The 18,401-nt window shown below is 43.4% G+C and overlaps 2 protein-coding genes across 5 annotated transcripts in view; one reads left to right on the top strand and one right to left on the bottom strand.

Annotated features, from left to right (window-relative positions):
- Positions 1-283: 283 nt before the first annotated feature.
- LOC135368580 (COP9 signalosome complex subunit 4-like) lies at positions 284-11,055 on the bottom strand. 4 transcript variants are annotated; one of them, XM_064601963.1, is made up of 12 exons: positions 10,963-11,055; positions 9,949-10,071; positions 9,692-9,771; positions 9,045-9,196; positions 8,738-8,841; positions 8,504-8,657; positions 6,910-7,060; positions 4,370-4,454; positions 4,220-4,305; positions 2,333-2,448; positions 1,847-1,931; positions 284-458 (listed from the first exon to the last, which is right to left on the bottom strand). In XM_064601963.1, exons 2-12 carry the CDS (start codon positions 10,026-10,028, stop codon positions 325-327), a joined length of 1,227 nt encoding a protein of 408 aa, XP_064458033.1. In that variant the 5' UTR covers positions 10,029-10,071; positions 10,963-11,055; the 3' UTR covers positions 284-324. The 4 variants fall into 4 exon arrangements, with proteins under 4 accessions (XP_064458033.1, XP_064458032.1, XP_064458031.1 ...); XM_064601962.1 differs by lacking the exon at positions 10,963-11,055 and adding an exon at positions 10,469-10,732; XM_064601961.1 differs by lacking the exon at positions 10,963-11,055 and adding an exon at positions 10,205-10,452.
- LOC135368578 (protein lin-54 homolog) overlaps positions 10,478-18,401 on the top strand; it is a 20,987-nt gene continuing 13,063 nt past the window's right edge. The window contains 6 exon segments of the mRNA XM_064601960.1: positions 10,478-10,563; positions 13,215-13,427; positions 13,430-13,546; positions 15,547-15,950; positions 16,879-17,133; positions 17,682-17,844. Of these exon segments, the coding sequence (XP_064458030.1) occupies positions 10,545-10,563; positions 13,215-13,427; positions 13,430-13,546; positions 15,547-15,950; positions 16,879-17,133; positions 17,682-17,844 (1,171 nt within the window). The 5' untranslated portion in view covers positions 10,478-10,544.

Raw genomic sequence — 18,401 nt, 5'->3', positions numbered from 1 at the left:
CTTTTTCATGGTCTGAGTTGGTGCAAGGCCTGTAGGGGGGTGGGGTTGTACCGGCTCCAGAGAGGAGAGATGTCACTGCCTTATGAAGTGACATTTGTCCTCAGTAGTTCCCAGATTGTGACTGTCTAGGCCTGATTGCTTACCCCACAGGGCATTAAAAGCACATCTGAGGTCACGAGAGAAAAAGGGTACTACTGCTTGTGACAGACAATGCCAAAAACTTACGCATCAACTTGCACATGTCTTTATGCACCTCTTCCTTTCAACCTCCTAGTTCTCTAACTCCAATAAACTCATTTATTTAGAAACACACAAAAGACAATGTCAAGTTGCCATTTGGTCTTCCAAAGCTTGAGCCATCCATTCCGGAGCACAGGCAGTTATTTTTTCTATGATGATGTTCACCTGGAAGCACAAGCTCTGGATTTGTTGATTCCATGTTGGGAGGATTTCTCGACCTAGGGAAGTGCAATGACAAAATGCTGACAACCCATAAGTGACTTCTTGAAAGCACATGTACTACTTACTTACCTCTTGCATTAAATTAATCATTTTTTAAAGGAAACTTTTTCAAGTTCTTGTATTTATACTTTGCTCACGTCAGCATGGTATGAAACACATTAATAAACAACGTTATTAATATACAGGGTGTTTTACCTAACGAATTAAAAATCTTATTTAAAAATCTACTGGTCTGAACATTATGAGGTCAACGCTATTTATCTCGGGGGAGATTTTGCCACGAGTTCTGGGCACTTCTATCAAATTTAATTGTAAGAAATTGAATTGTCCCAATTGATCTCCAAAACTTCCCGAGTCAACCTCACGTTTTTTCGACAGAAATAGAAAGTGCATGCCAGATTTACCCCATTCTATTGCAAAATACATTCACTACTACAATGTCAATAGCCAGAAAAAAAAAAAAAATTGCAAAAACTGCCCTTTCGAGGCGCGCAAATTGCAGGCCGCGCTCAACTCTCCGAAAGAAGTGATGCGAAGAGGCCATGTACCTGCCCTTTCACTTTTCCCTTTCTAAGCTTCTGCTGGTAATGGCAGCACAGTTGCAATGCAAAGTTATCTGAAATAAGAGCGAGAAGGAAATAGGAAGGAGCGGGTGACAGTTTTTCTTCCGCCTCAATCTTGCATAAACCCGACGGAGGACTCTGGTCTCCCGACAATTGACACGCTTCGAAACGACGGTTTCCGCAATCTTTTTCAGCTATTACCAAAGTGGTAGGGACTGTATGGGGTAAATCAGGCGTGTGTTTTCTGTTTCTGTAAAAAAGAACGAGCGTTGACTTGGCAAATTTCAGAGTTCAAATGGGAAAATTCAAGTTCTTACAAACTAAATTTGATAAAACTTTGAGAGGTAATGAGAAATGAGAGGTAATGGCAAAATCCCCCCCCCCCCCCCCCCCCCCCGAGATAGATATCGTTGGTCCAACATTGTTTAATATGATTTTTATCAAGTTAGGTGAAACACCCTGTAGATAATATATAAATTATGATAAACAAATATTCAGGAAAACTGAAATTGCAGGGACTACGGTGAAACATTGCTAATTTGATATCCTGGTTTCTTAACTACTTAGAAGTAACATTTAATGCAAAATCAGTACACTTCAAACTTCAAATTATGCAATTTCCACTGCACATCTGTGGCATGGATAAAGGCAAGAGCAGGGAATGTCCTGTACTTCACTTCACTTTTACTATACTAATTGACCCTTTGTTTAGGGAAAGCAGACCATGTGCAACCGTGCACTTGGGAAAACATGCTTGTTCCCTTACATGAGCATAAAGGGAACTAACAAACTAAGAATGGAGGCAAGACAGTACTACATACTTTCGAAGTGCACGATGGAATCGATCTGATCAATATAGCCGTTCATCCGTCCCTCCGTGATCATTTGTGATGCTATCTTCTCTGCCTTTAAAAGAATTATTACAGGAGGAAATGAACAGGCGAAGAGAGTAAAGACAGAGTATTACGAGCCTCATCCCAAAGTATGACATGTGAAAGTAGGTACAATAGATTCTCATGCATTGGTCATTTATTACGTCATGGCTATACATATCACATGCTCTGACATAAGTATGCACGTATATGTATCACAAGTTTATAATTGCTACATGTTTAAGTTTATAGCATATGCTTGATACATGATGTTATGCATGTGAGACTATCATGTAACTGTATAATGTAACTTTTGCTATTTTTGTGTAGTTATGTGCTAGAGAAAACGCAATCCAAACCAGGAACGACTCATGGTTTCTGTAACAACAGGCTCTGTGATGTACCGTTCAAAAAGCTGTACTGCTGTTCCATTACCTTTGCCGGTGGAATTTCCAAAAGGGCCCCGAGTCCCTCTAACGTGATATTATTGTAGAGCTTACTAGCAGAAAGTAGATTGTGTTCAACCACTGCTCTGTCCAGAATTGTGGAACCTGGCAAAACAAAACAAAAACTGGTCAAGGAAACAGTGACATCTTGTGCAGTGCTGCTTGTTGTAACACTAGTTAATTACACTTTGCAGTCATAAATTGTGGCATATAACTGTCTAATCCTCAACAGTATGAAGTTCTCAAGATGTCCGCAGGTATAGCTAGGGCCTTGTGTTTAGGAGTTAAACCCGGCAAAACCCATTTTTAACCCCTGATTTGCAAAAAAAAACAAAAAAAACGAAAACTAACTTGGCAAAGTGCCAATTCAGCCACTGGAGAGCACTACACAGTGCACATTCAGCACGGTTGTTCTTTGCCGGAGCACATAATGAGGGAGGAGAGAGAGGGAAATCCAATGTATAATCTGACTTTTTCTTTTTTTTGGGGGGGGGGGGGGTCTTTATACACACAAAACTTGTTGAAAATTTGCAAGGAAAGTGTAACAATAGGTAAGCGATTGACGAGAAGAACACAGGATTATTAGGAGGATTACGAAGAACAGGATTATTAGGAGGATTACGAAGAACAGGATTATCAGAATGATAAGAACAGCATTAAGAACAGAAATAGGAAGGACAGGATTAAGAAGAGGAATAGGAAGAACAAGAACAGGATTAAGAAGAAGACGGGATTATAAATGGCTGAACACATTCTAAGGAGCAGACCAACTCAAGCTTGATTTGGTTGGTGGTACTGACACACCTGCACCAGTTCAAGAATTCCGTTCCGTAAACTTTTGCCCAGCACTGTACATGGACTGAGTCTCACGGACATGGACCATCTGAGTCTCCCATTGTGAGGTGTATCAGCTAGGAACCCACACACTGGCAAACCATATTGATGCAGAAAAAAAAAACACAAAAAAAAAACAAACGAAAAACACTGTTTCTATGGAAGAATTTGATGTGGAAAAATAACATGAACAAATTATACTGGCATAATACGGCAAACTGTGTCATCCAAGACTGTATCAGGACTGCACTGCATTTTTATGTTGTAAATAACATTACATGCTTGGATCCGCCATTGCCCTGACGTACTACTAGACATGGTGATCTAGACATACGCAAAGCCCCCAGCACCAGGGTGGCAGTTCTGGTGGTCGCTACATCGCTATGGGACCTGGTACAGCTCGGGACAAAAGTTTAGGGAACACGGCACTGGCATATTTCTTCATCACTGCGGTCCCATTCTAGTTGTCAGGAAGAGACCGAATAAGAAACGGGTCAATGGCTATTTTATCCATCTCGCAGTACATGTGTCTGCTTCTGTTTGTTCACAGGGTGTCGCCCCAATGGAGAAATGAGACACCCTGGTGCTCCGTAAGCTTTTGTCCCAAGCTGTACTAGTTGGCACTGCAGTATTCAACGTGATTTTTCCTAAACTGCGGCAATGCTAACGATGATGAAAAGGGTTGCATGTGCACGGGAAGCAGTGTACAAACGGCACCAGCCATGATGGCGGTAATGTACGTGTCATTTCCTTTCCCCAATAATGTGAAGTAGCACTTCTAGTAGCTTCTGTCATAAGTATCCCTTAGCCCAGATTTCCTGTAGATGATTGTCATTTGTCCAGGTCTCTATGCATAGAAGTAAGTCGTGGGCCCTTCCATCACGCTTTCTGATAGGGGGTTATTATGGAGTTGCGATGTCTGTATTTGTGTTTCATGCTGGATCCATGTATCATTGCTGGGGGGCAGAAACCTCAAATACCACACATGCCAGTGAAATGACAAAGACCTTGGCAAGGAAAACTTTGCAAGAAGACAACAAACCATCAGCAGTTGTGGCTTTCTGGTGGGACTGAAGAAGTGCAGAAAAATCATCCAGCTCACTTTTTCTTATAATTCTGTCCAGATACCTGGAGAAGGGAAGTTGCATGACAAACACATTTCAGAAAGTAAGAGATTCCGATAAATACACACATCTTTTCCAGTATGTTGTAAGCAGGGAGTTGCTGGCATCTTTCATCCTTGAAAAGTGTGGCCAACATACGTGACCTCTGCTGACCTGCAAAGAGGTTGCATAAGTTGAACAGCAAGCATTTCACACAATGTGCACCTGAGTGGAACATAGAACAGAAGCCATTCTTAAACAGGGGAATGAACTTCCAGCATTGGAAAAATATCTGACATCACATCACATCTGTCTTGTCAAAGCACAAATTTATACACACAAAACTTGTTCAAAATTTGCAAGGAAAGTGTAACAGTAAAGTGATTGATGAGAAGAACACAGGATTAATAGAAGGATTAAGAAGAACAGGATTATCAGAATTATAAGAACAGGATTAAAAACAGGAACAGGAATAACAGGATTAAGGATTAAGAACGACACAGGATTATTAGAAGAATGCAGGATTGACGAGAAGAACACAGGATTAGAAAGGGCTGAACACATTCTAAGGAGCCCACCAACTCAAGCTTGATTTTGGTTGATGGTACTGACAAGCCTCCACCAGTTCAAGAATTTACACAAAAGATCTGTATGTGCGAACACAACGCTATTCCTGATGACAGAGGACAGCCGACCACGAGAATGTCATGAATGTACACAGAAAGGCAGGCTCGGAGCTTGTTGGTTGACTTTGTCAAAGAATCTTTAAGATGCGTGTGCTGTGTTCTGTGCTCCGAAGAGCACATGCGGGCACTCAAAACAGCCCAAAAGGATAATGATGGTAATCCATATTCAGCAAGTCGTCTGCCTGTTGTGGAATTTTATGATAAATCTTTGCAAGACTTAAATTGAAGATTGTCTCTTTCCCCAGGAAATTGGGGAGAAAGTGACGCACATGCTGTACAGTGCTGGACAAATGTTTACGGAACACGCTCCGGCACACCTTACAGACTTACAGACCTCCGTAAACTTTAGCCCAGCACTGTACATGGGCTCTTAGACAGCTGATGGAGTGGCCGTCTCCGCATGGCTCTGTCAAACTCTTGTTCTCTTGCATTCTATGAGAATGAAATCCATCTCAACCATGTAGCCAAACTGTTAGTGTGCCATTCAGTGTGCTTTGCAGAACATTGGGGACCCCGTTGGTTTCACATGATGGGTCACTATATGTTTCATGTGAAGGATTGTGCGACACAGTTGCGTAGTGCCAGGTTCTCACTCTCTGTGAGCAGATCGTGCAGATGGCGTCTAACTGATTGATGGTAATAGGACGGTCGATGACGGTCAATCCGAGGGTGGAGAGGGAAGAAGGTGTAAGGTGAAATTTCTTAGCACCTCAGAGCCAAGTGATCTCTCCCGGAGCTGGAATCGCCCCAGCCCCGAGCCATATCTTCCCGATATCTTCGCAGTCAGATCCAATGCCAGACATTTCCGATGAGGAAAATCCAACTGAAAACGTGTTGTAGTTCAGATGTGGCAAGTCAGCTACGTTAGTACTATTTTAGGACCTACTTCTCTAAAATTTCATGTCCACTGTAGCAAATTATCGATTAATGCCTAATAAACGTGAAACTAAGACGGCGACAAATCACTTTGATCAGCCCCAGACAGGAGTTCACTTTTGGACCAGCTCCAAAATATTAGCATCCACATTAACTCACTGTAGAGCTTATCGAAGACTAGTAAAACCACAGTAGTGTGACTTTATTTTCAGGCGAGAGACGGACAGCAAAGACATGATATATTTTTGTCTACGAGGCTCCGGTGCTTGCAGGACCCCGACTGGGCATCCTTTTACCACAGTGCTCTGTTGCAAGGGCAGAAAAGGTAGTTTAACTTCCCGAGCATTGGAGGAACAACCTTTACACTTTTCTTTAGGAGGGTTATCCATGCTCAACCTGATCCATTGCTGTTACATGGACATCTGAACTCAATGTAGGTCTGTTTCAAGTCATAGAACATCTCTGTGTTACCAATAGCAGACTGGTTTTATCTTATTTGACACTTTTTCGGCAGTGTCCGTGTAGAGCTGTCTGTGCCAACCTCACGTCCGCTGTAATTTCCTAATTGTTGTTCTCTCTGTTTTAGTAGGCGATGCTGATGTGGCACTTGCTGGTCAAACAGACTTTAACTTCACTCTCGGCTCATGTTTTGTTATACAGTTTGCAATACACACGCACAGCAGCAGCATCTATGGAAGGGCATGGTCAATAGAAAGTGTGGAGGAAAACTTCAGTGCATTTTTTCTGTCTTGCACACGAAAATATATTTCCCATCTGAGTCACCCATTGTGAGGTGTATCAGCTAGGAACCCACACACTGGCAAACCATATTGATGCAGAAAAAAAAAACAAAAAAAAAACTGTTTCTATGGAAGAATTGATGTGGAAAAATAACATGAAAAAATTATACTGGCATAATACGGCAAACTGCGTTATCCAAGACTGTATCAGGACTGCACTGCATTTTTATGCTGTAAATAACATTACATGCTTCATCCATATAACACACTTGGAGTCTCTCCTAATGTACTCATCGTTGATATATACTCAATGTAAGACATGCTGACCTGCAGAAGCAAGGATGGTGCATATGAGTGCGTTCCTCAGGGCTGTCATGCGCTCGTCTTCATGGATGATAGATTTGTAAGACAGCTCATTGTACCTCTGTGCAGCCTCTATAAATTTTCGCCTGTAGTCCAGCACTCGGGCATAGCAGACCTGCGGTAGGCGGTAGTCGGTTGAAACACTCTTTGCATCCAGTAAGAGAGAAAAATACTATGTTTGCTTTCATAATTAAGAGGCTTCTATAGATTACCTCTAACAGATTTTTACCCCCCGAAGTTAGAAAAAAAATATTTCCCGAAAACTTCAGGCTCTACATGTAACTAACTAGCTGGAAGATAACATTGCTTTGTCACTGGATATGAGTCTATGTCAATCACGTTTTCAGGTGACAGCTTTATAGTGCCAATCACTGTGTAGGTCCGTCCGTGGCTATACGTATGTAGGGCCATGTGACGCCATGTGACAGTGTTGTCACCAGCATGTGATCGCTGGAATGTGTTTTGCGGTACGCTGAAACTGCGTAACCACCAGAGTAGCAATAAGAAAAGTGTAAATGATTTCACAAAACACTTGAAAAGGCTTTCAATTGAAAGTTAACAGCACTTGAAAAGGTGACTTGCCAAACATTTACCGCCAACGACGGCCCTATAAAGCTATCACATTTAAATGTATCTGTCTGCGATGAGAAAAAGGAGAGAAAGGTGAGAGAGAGAGAGTGGAACAGGAGAATAAATGCTCTCATATTTTTGTAGCTTGGCCTACCATGGTTATTTCTACAGCATTACAACTTCTTACCTTAAACATAAAAATTAAATTTAACAAAAACATGTAACTTTAACCTTAAGTTACAATAATATATACGAGGGGTGTTCAAGTCAAACCAGGACTTTCTGTCTCCTGGGTGTACAAATGGCTCGCGCTACTTCTTTTTCGTCATTTTCACACGCGACAGGCCTCCGCGTTCACCACGTGGTGGTTCAAAGTTTGTGCAAAACAGAAGACACGTGCTGGACAAGATGGCCGACAATGAGGTGAGTGCGCACAACGAACAGCAAATTGTCATGAAGTTTCTCGTGAATGAAGGCGTAAAGTAGTCTGAAATTCACAGAAGACTTCAGGCTCAGTATGGCCACGATACACTTAGCCGCATCAAAGCGTTTGAGTGGTGCAAACTGTTTCGAGACGGCCGTAGTCATCAGTGCAGGACGATCCCGGCCGGGGCGGCTCAGAGCCCAGTGTCAGAGCTCCTGAGAACATCCAACTTGTGGCGCGCCTGATCTTCAAGGACCGACGGATAACATGTCTCGAACTGGCTCGAAAGACGAACCTTTCTGTGGGGACGTTGAACACTATCATTCATGAATACCTCCAGTTTCTTAAAGTTAGTGCCCATTGGGCCCCAAGGGCGCTCTCCGAGTTGATCATAAATCTGACCATGAGGCTGACCATAAATCACATGGTGGTTATATCAGAAACTCCTACATGCCTCGGGGGGAAGTGACTGGCTTCCACCTCCAAACAGAACTGCAAGAAATTCACACTTCTGACTTGAGCAGAAGAAAACATACAGCTACATCATGTCAGAAATTGCTGCACCTTGTAGTAAATGTGGAGCTGCTCATTCTTGGTTTCTGCCTGAAGCAGGGATGCTCGATTTATGTAGGCCTCAGCTTGTACTGGATCTTCATCTTCAAGATACAGCCTTGCTATCTTTAGGTAGGTCTCCAGCTTGTAGTCAACAGAATACTGCCTAAGACAAAAATTACAAATCTGCACCTACTGAAACAGAAATGAAGTTCTCAACTTGAAAGTGTATGGATAGCCACTTACCTCTGGCCGGTTTCTAAGGGAATGCCAACAAGTACGTTTGCAGCATCTCTCCAATTCTGATTTTTCATGTAAATGTCAGCAAGGTGCTGTCTAATGCTGGCAACCTGCACACACGACACACACTCGTTACTCCTCCTGCATTTGCACGTGCTGCTCAATAGACTTTAAAAACAGGCTACAATGTGCACCACTGGAAATTAAAACAATAAAAACTTTTTGTTCAGCCACTAGAACACACAGAGAGATCCTAGAAAATTGAAATGTAATAAAAAATTATGCAAAACAATTTTTGCCACTTGGCCCGTACCTGTTCCTCGAAAGACACAACACGGGGCTGTACTCTGTCAAGTGTGTAGTGGGAAACAGCCTTGGACACGTCGTCGGGTAAGCTAGTCAAATGTGTGCCCACATCGGTTAGGAGTTGACGGGATATTACCAGGCTCACATTCTCGTTGACAACTGTAATGATTTGTACGCACATGTCATAACGTTGTTATGATCACCTGCATGTGAACTTGACCCTGTTGCGATGTTGCATGACCATTGCAAGAATTCAGATTTTAGTGTCTGAACGAAATCCTCATTTACAAAGCTGTAAGAAAGTTCAAATGGCGTCAGGTGAACCTGACCCACAACAAATGGCCCCACTCTGACACTGTCTGACACATTCAACAGTTGTTTGCCAGAGCATGTGCTGTGGCACCACATGTGCTGCTCATAGCATGCATACATCACAAACCTTGTACAAAAGGTTTATGCATTTTCTACTTTCTCATTTTATCCAGGTACTCCAATATGAGTGTAGCGTTGTTTGTGGAGTTCCTGGTAAAATGCAGATTTTTCTTCTGTTTCAATTATCGTAATGTACAGTTTGTCCTCTTGTTACTTATGTGTAGGAAATAGGAAGCATGGCCTTTCTTCCTCGAAAGCACAATGCATTCATAAACGACTTACTTGCTTCAACAAATATCTTCAAGCCTTCGATTAAATCGTCATCTGTTGACTTCAATATGCTCTCAAGGACTGCTCGGTACCTGCAACAAATTAGGGTAAGGAGTGTGGTGTAAAGATAGAATAAAATCATGTACTACTTTTCTCGGACGAGTTGTCATCAGTTATAATCAAAGCACACAGCCGTATTTGGCAACGATTAAGTTGAATTCTCAACGTGTCTACACAATCATAGATTCTCTATGTACCATATACTTTACCTGTCCGCTTGATCCTTTGGTGAACCTCCTGCAAGTGCTAAATTTCCAAGCTGTAGCCGAAAACCAGCTGCTGCAGCCATTGCGGATAGCGAACTGTTGTGTCACAGCCTTATACCTTGATCTCTGTAAACATTACAATTTCTAACAAAATTGAGCAAATGGCTAATAAACTGGTCATCTCAAAGGAAGTCCAGAAGTTTCGTAATGATATCATCTGACAAAACAAGGCGAACACACATTCACGGGAATATGATACCTTATATGGTATGTCATGTACCAGCATACCCAAGCAGAACATAAGGCCTACAGTGTTTACACGCTTTCATTGGCTGTCGGGAGCTTTTGTTCATAAAACATTTTTAGATTTTCTGAATAAGGTAGTACACCTAAGCGCTTATTTGTATACTGCTTTACGAGTTATCAAAATTTGTTCGTGCAGTTCTCAGCGCATTTACTTTGGGAATCTCTTGGAAATCATGAAAGGCAATGCTCAGCGTTTCGAAGACCCCGCCTACCTTACCTTCGCGGAGTGGAGAGGGAGTGGCGGTGGAATTGTGGGATGGTAATGGAGGGCGCGTGATTTTGAAGCTCACAGGATGCTTTCACAAAATTCAGGTAAACACATTTGAATGAAATACATTTGGGCTGAATTTGAATCTGTAGCTCGGTCTGATAACGCTGTACCAATTTTCTTGAACATCGCAAAATATAGAGCCACTGATTAAAGTCCATGTAGATAAGTCCGGATGGTCGATCGCTTGGCGTCGTGATCGGAGTAAATATAACAAACTTCACGGACAAAAATTCGTCACGTGGGTGATATTCCAATTTATCTGGATATCTACTCGCACACGGAGAGCATACTGCATATTGTACAAAATTAACAGCGTGTGGGAAAGAACACTAGTTTTGTAGTTTCAAATTTCCCTGTCTTCGTAGGCTACAAATGGCGCGTCATTTAAGAATAACTGGGCGATTTGCGTCTTCGTGGCACTCCAAGCGGGAATTACGTACGCGGTAGCGAGGGCATGTGGTCAATGTGGTCCGCTTCGTCTGGTGCAAATCTACGGTTCGGCTATTCACGCAGAAGTTTATGACGCATTTTGACCTTGCAGCTGCAAATACGCATCCACGACCAAATATTTTCGCAATGCTGTGTACTGCGGAGTGAGGCATATTCCGAGGCAGTTCACAAACTGCAGTGTGATTAGGCCTAGATGTTTACTTGGTAGTTAAAAACATTGTAGCTTCTTTATTTTCTGTTTGCATTCGCATTCCCTGGGGCCCATTGTTACGTTGATTTGGAGTCTTTTCGTTTCATTTGAGCGGCGATGTTTTTAGCGGAGGTGCGGTGCTGCATGGAGTATGCAGCTAGCAGTGAGGCTGACAATGTTACAGTGCTTGTTTCGGACTTATTGCGAGGCACAGATGCTTTTCCCGGCTTTATCAATTACTGCAGTGTTTTGAAATCATAGCGATCGGTTGTCTGGATCGCGTTTTATTACAAGGACACGCTTAGACTGATGCAAAGCAGTTCCGTGTCACGTTTTCGCTGCCGAGACATCCACTTCGTGGCCGCGAACTAGGAAGATACATTACTAGTTCCCGAAGTTAGATAAGGTTCATCCGATCTCGATTACATGAAAGTAATGGCATCGGACCGCTACCCACTGATTTCTATGCATTGTGAGGTGTGTCGTTCGGACAGGTCTCAGGTGAGCATCGGTGACCTAGTTGATTTTGTGGTGCAATCCGGTTGCTGAGCATTTGAGTGAGTAATAGTTAGGATGTCATGTGCTGTTGTATGATGCGCAATTCAATAAGTTTCTTGCTAGCAGTGTGGTTCAGCTGGTCTTGTCAGCGATGATGGGTTGCCCGAGTGCGTGTTAGATATATGGCATCGCAGACTTCCGTGCACATTATTGTGCAACGTTGGAATATTTTACAGCCGCGAATGTATGAAGCCGTAAGCTCGCATGCCCGCACAGAGAATAGTTGGGGGTCGTGTTTGTTCATCTATGTGAAAGCTTACATGTTCCCATGGCACACGTTTCTGATTTCACTGCGCAACTTACGAAATAAATACAAAACCTTGCATGCTCGAACATTGCTTCGTACATCCGCATTTGTTAGTGAACAATGAACGAATTTGGCATCTATGTACCAGCGCAAACCATTCAGTGTTTTTAACCTTTTACATGTATGGTTGCTCATGTGACAGCATGCCATGCTAAATTAAAATGAACTGTTGCTTGCTCTTACTTGTTGTTTTTCCTTGAGATCTTGCCTGTTGGCTGGCTCTAATGTTAACCATTCTCTGTATAAATGGGCAAAAATAACAACGCCATTGGGTCCACCAATATGCTTCATCAGGCGACCTGATGAAGTGAACACTCTGCACATCACTAAAACTAGATGCTCCTAACTGCTTCAACTTTATTCTGAAATTCACTTAGTATTTAGACCTTAAGTATGCACGTGCATTCATATCATGGGTTTTCAATACACTTCTTTCCTATATCCCAAGCTACTCCAAAGGAGTGCAAAAGTACTTAACGTCTTCCAAAGCCTTATGGATTCAACTGAATGGAGTACATGTGAACGAGAAGAACATGATGGTCTTGCCTTTGCATTTCTAATTCACACATAAAAGATGAACAAGAAGGAGACAACATTGCAATCTGTGTTTACCACACCGAGACAACATAAGACCTACAGTCACATGGTACTTTTCCACTAGCAAATAGTGTAATACACACATGGGCGGATCTAGAGGGGGGTCAAGATGTCCTGGACCCCCCTCTCAGAAAAATCCTAGATCTGCCCCCGAGTACACACATTGAGGTAGGGACATACAAGAAGATAGCAAGCATCAGGCAAGACAGGGAAGCCAATTCACATGTTTTCTTTACAGGAATATTTTATGTGTTATGTGAATATTTTGTGTGCTTTAAAAATATGCAATTGTTGTCTCAGTACATAGTCTCTGATTAGTGTTCTCACAATATGAACAGAGTACAAGCAACAGTTTGAAGCGTGTGGGCGCACTGTTTTGTGACTAGGAGGCATATTCTGTCCGCCTAAACCAATCACAAACATCTTTAGAATTATGAGCAGACCCGACCTGTACAAGTTGACCTGTCACAGAGGATGCTTAACTCAAGAAGTACGGACAGGGCTGAGCATGTTGCACCGCCTGTGTACGCCGCTTTTAAGTACATGTGCAAGAAGCAAATGTAAGTTATAATGCCCCGTATTCCTTGCAGATTTACAACCATTGAACGACACTTCTACTGCCGGCCTTGACTCGTCCATTGAGGTGACAAGTTCAGAGCTGCTGGCACCGTGTAGCATCGGCGACTCGGAAGAGCTAGCGCAGGTCGTGGCTGTCACCACAGCAGCCCCTCCTGCCACCAGGGCATCTGGGAGTTCGGTACCAGCACTGTCTGATGCCCGCATTGTTCGCTTCAACAACAGGGACTGGAGAAAATCCAGGACGAACTCAATGCCCTCAAGGCTGGTGGTGCCCTGGCAAGGGCAGCCACCCCCATTGTGATAAGGGCAGAACTCACAAGCCCACAGAAAGTGGCTGCCCAGAGTAAGAAGAAATGATTTTTACCTGACAAGTCGAAGCTCCTTATCAGCGGACACTATAACATTGTAGATGTTGATGAAACAGGCTAATTATCGAGAGCTGCGCTTAACGTGAGCATAGAAGCGTTAGGGCAGGGTTTCTGAAAGCTTACAATTCAAAAGAACCCTTACATGTTTGTTGACATAGAGAGGAACATTCCCCCTATGTGTAACATAGTCATTGCACGCATTTATACCGCTAAAACGTCGCTGCACATAACACATTTTGGGTTCTTTTCATGAGGCATGCATTCATACCTAACGTGTTTTTCGGCAAAAACAGTAAAGGTGGCATATAACTTCCTGGTGCACCTTTCTCGCTGCAGTGGCATGTGCATGAAGACTGAAGTTATTATGCGTGAAGTTGTTAATTCTACAGAGGTTATGAATATTGACCACAACCTACTGGATTATAGCGACCACGTCATAGGCGCCCCTTCCCAGCGCCGCATTTGGAGGCTAGCGGTGGCGCTACTCAGCGGCCCGGTTATTGCTTCCCCAATTTCTACAATACCTTGTACTTCAGCTTACCTTAGTATTTTTGTACAAGCGGTGGATGTCCCACGAGAGATGCTTCTTTCAAAAGTTTATTATCATCATCATTCTACGCGTTCTCGTAGGAGTTGTTGCCGTCGTCTGCTACGGTAGTTGTACGTCCGCTTCTGCGCGTTCAAAATTCAAATTTTCATTGTCCAATCATGATGTAGATCTCGCAGGCCAATGTGTAGCTCTCCTAGCGGATCATGCGGACAGGCACCTCATAGGGGTTGCCGATTACGACATGGTCGTTATAATCTAGTAGGTCATAATATTGACATTGTATTCATTAGAACTGCTGATTGAACAGCTACAGATTCTGTTGCTGTAGCCACTGCGTAGTCGCTGCCACTGTCGGCAAAACTATATTTGTGAAAGAAAACTGCATATTTGCTAATCGATTATGCAGCATACCCGTCGCAAATATAATGAAATTTCGATTGAACCACCCCAGGGAAATAAATAGAGAAATTTATACTACCGTAACTTTGTTATGTATGTGTATCTGTGGTGGTGCTGTAGCTCTGTATGTTGCCGCACAATGGGCAAGAAACCCTAATCACACGCGATAATAATAGATTTCAAGTGGCTGCTTCCCACCTACAGGTCAGAATTTGATTTTAATAAAGTTGACTCGCCACCCATGCTACGCTGTTTATTTATTTATTTGTTTACCTTAAGAGCCCGAAGGGGCATTACATAAGGGGGGTACAACTGATGCATCCAAAATTGAACAACAACAATAGAACAATCTTACATAGATAACACACAGGTGTAACATAAGTGTTAATTAGATAAAGAAATCAGACAAAGCAGCCTTAAAAAGTGCTGCATCTTTAATTGTGACTACGGAAGATGGTAATGTGTTCCATTCTAAGATGGCCAATGGGATTGGTGATTTAATAAATGTAGTGGTTCGAGCCCTAGGGCAGGTAATATAACATCCATGATGAATACGCGCAAGTCGGGGAAGCAAACTCAAGTCAATTTCGAAATATGGAGAATAATAAAGATTATGTAAGACAGACAGCCGGGCTATTTTCCTCTGGATTTCTACTGTTTGGATACCATTATCTGTTTTGAGAGCGGTGACACTTGTGAATCGAGAGTAATTTGATGTTATGAACCTGACGGCTCTGCCTTGAATAGCTTGAATAGCTTTGAATAGCTGTTGCCCCCACACCTCTATTCTTCTTCATTCACTCCACTTAGATACTGCCAAATCTAGCAGATTTTGGAAAGCGAAAAGCAATAATGCCCTTTCGTGACACGCTACAAATAGATACTGGAAAACGGATGCAAGATTTTGTAGCCGCTACAGAGCTGTTGCTCGAGCGGGGGTACCGCCATCGATTTTGTTGCTTGCGACCGCATTAATGTGTCACCATGTGCCAACAAGCTAATTGACATTCACTTAATGTTTCGTAGCAGGAACCATGACACAGACGCCAGCAGTGGCTGCCAGGCAGCAAGTAGTTGTGGTGCAGAAGCCGCCCGCTGGCAACAACGTGCTGCCTTCACCCAAGAAAGTGGCAGACGTGCGCGTCATCCATCCACCCGGGGTGGTGTCAGCGGCAGCACGCAAGGTGGTGACCCCCACTACCAGCACCACAGCGGGAGGACAGGTGATCACCAAGGTGATAATCAATCCCTCTGCGGGAGGCCAGTTCGTCAGCACGACACCAGGCACAGCTGTGCAGCTTGTGGGCACCGGAGCAGGTGGCCAGCCAACTCTCCTTCTCTCTAGCCCCACTCGCCAAGGAATGGGTACTATAAAAGCTGGACAGCAAATCATCAGGGTGGCGACTCCTGCTGGTGCTTCACCCACAAAGGTGAGGCTAGTTCGAACTGCAGGCTAACCACGCATTTATTAGAGATGGGACGAATCCAGAACGTTCTGAATCCGAATCCGAATCCAGGGAAGGTTCTGAGAATCCACGTATCTTTTGAATCCTTTCTTAAAAAAACAGTTTAAAAAGCCAAGGGAAAAAAAACAATTCTATAGATAAGTGTTTTGATGCAGAATATCATATATTTGTTTAATGAAACACAAATGAAATAATAGTTCGCTTTCAGGAGAAAACATACCCATATAGTTAATCTTAAACGCAATTTATTTAACGACTTATGTTCATCGACGACAACAATGTTACTTGTAAACTTGTAATGTTGGAGCTTGGCGTGCCCCGGCTCGCCGGCCAATGAGGCTTGCTGCGGACTCCGGTGGCGCCAATTTAAAAAAACAAAACAAATGTGGTTGGTGGATTCGATTCGCCGTTTTGGGCACCGTGGTTTGGATTCCCAAATCTCTAATCCTTGCCAAGGATTCGCAGATTGAGTTGGCCCGTTGCTAGCATTTATACTGTAAACATATTTTTATTCACGATGTATTAATTTTCCCTAATTTCGCGACCGCTAAAAAAATCACGAAAAATTATACTCGTGAACACAGCTTGATGTTTATCCCGCTAACGAAAACAGCCCCAGAATCGTGAAATTAAATACTCTCGAATAACTTCGCAAATGACTGAATGCACGATTCGCGAAAATTAATACATCGCGAATAAAAATACGTTTACAGTATAAGCTGAGTCTATAGGAACAATTTTTTCGTCATCAGCCGCAGGTATCAGAATGCTTGTTGGCCATAAATGTTTTTGTGCGAGACTGTGTGAATTGCTACTGTACCGCTCGTAGGATAATTACTGGAGTACGATGCGGTTTCTGCGACTTCCTTTTTTGCCCACCTTTCCTTTGCAGAGCATGTACGTTGTGTCTCCCGTCAAGACTGGTGGAAAAGTGACAATGATCCCTGTGTCCATGGCAAAGTCTCCGCAACGGATTGCTCCTGCTCCATCAGGTGCAGTTGGCACGCTAGCTGGCTCACACAGGGTAGTATTGGTGACAGCAGCTGCGACAGCAAACACGCCAGCCAGTAGCACCACAACAAAGGCACCATCGGGTAGTGCAGTCCAAGTGCCTAAGATGAATGTCCTCCTAAAGCCAGCCACTACCGTAAGTGAATTCCCAGCATCAGGCCCAAGGGCCCAGCACTATGTGGGGGTATACAAATGGGCACTTTTGTGCCCGAATTGAGTGGGCCTTAAATACTTCAGATACGTTTATCGAAGAATGTTCAATAATAGTCCGAGATGTCAAGTAACTAGACATGTGCATGACGTGTGGCACGTTTAGTGACATACCTAATGTGTACGCGATACTCAGTAGGTCTGAGGTGTGTCACTCCCTCCTCATTGATGTTTAGGGCCCTGTGTTTTAGGGTAAAACCCGTTTCTACCACCTGATTTGCATCATTGTCGCTTTTGGTAAAACCTGAGAAACTAACTTGGCAAAGTGCAGATTCAGCCACCAATACTGGTACGAGAGGACACTATGTTCCGCATCTCATGCTCATGTAAAATGCGAGAAGCACTCCAGTATGAACCCATACACAGTTTGAACCGGGTGAAATCGTTACATTGCTGCTCCGGAGCTGATCCAAACCGAACCTGAAAAGTTTGTCACTCTGTCCTCATAACATCATGTAAAATTCTTTCTCACAGCAGGTTCTGGCAGCTGTAACACAAAGTCAGGGCGCCACTGCAGTCACAACGATGACGGGAACCTCTGCTACAGGGGCTGCCATTCAGGTGCCAGGGAGTAAATTTCACTACGTCCGTCTTGTCAGTGCGCCCACAGCCGCTCAGGGTGGCACTACAGTAGCAGGTTGGTTGGAGCTTAAGGATTCTGTAACCATTCTGTGTAGTATAGCTAAGGCCCTTCTTTTTCTGCTGTGGCAAATCCTGAATTCCGCAGCAGGGAACTATGAGTTCTGCATTTTTCCGCGGTAAAAAGCAAATTGCCCTAGTTCAGACAGAAAATGCTCTCTGTTAGCTTCTAGTGTAGAGGGGACCAAAAAAACTTAGTCCAAAACCTTTTGTGGCTCAGCATAACAAGGTACATTGTACTTTCTTCTGAGTGGGAGTGACGTTTTGTCACTGACTATCAAATTGTACTTGCTGAGCGACCTCTCTGCATGTACAGGGTTTACTGTCACACGGAGGTATTTGGCAGCTATCGACACCAGAGCCGGGTTCAGTGTTTGCATTCCACTCCAGAATCCCCCATAGAGTTGAGGGTTAGAGAGAGAGGAGTTAGAGGGTTGTTCCAGCACACAGGTGGGGCCTTATTCGGTGCGAGCAAAGTCAGTTCATCTTGCGCATAAACTGAGTTAAGCACACGGTTTCTGCAAAAAATTCTGCACAAAACGTATTCTGCGGCCG

This window comes from Ornithodoros turicata, chromosome 9 (genome assembly GCF_037126465.1).
Source record: "Ornithodoros turicata isolate Travis chromosome 9, ASM3712646v1, whole genome shotgun sequence".
Taxonomy (NCBI): domain Eukaryota; kingdom Metazoa; phylum Arthropoda; class Arachnida; order Ixodida; family Argasidae; genus Ornithodoros; species Ornithodoros turicata.
Note: the sequence above shows the minus strand (reverse complement) of the source record. Positions and strands in the feature narration are given on the sequence as shown.

Bases quoted from the DNA above. Each gene is read 5' to 3' on its own strand.
- LOC135368580 (XM_064601963.1), bottom strand. From the start codon at position 10,028: ATGGCTGCAGCAGCTGGTTTTCGGCTACAGCTTGGAAATTTAGCACTT. The intron at 7,061-8,503 runs GTGCAGCAATTT...CGCCTACCGCAG, and splicing joins AGCTCCACATTTACTACAAG to GTCTGCTATGCCCGAGTGCT. The intron at 2,449-4,219 runs GTTTGTTGTCTT...TTGTTTTGCCAG, and splicing joins GAAAGCCACAACTGCTGATG to GTTCCACAATTCTGGACAGA.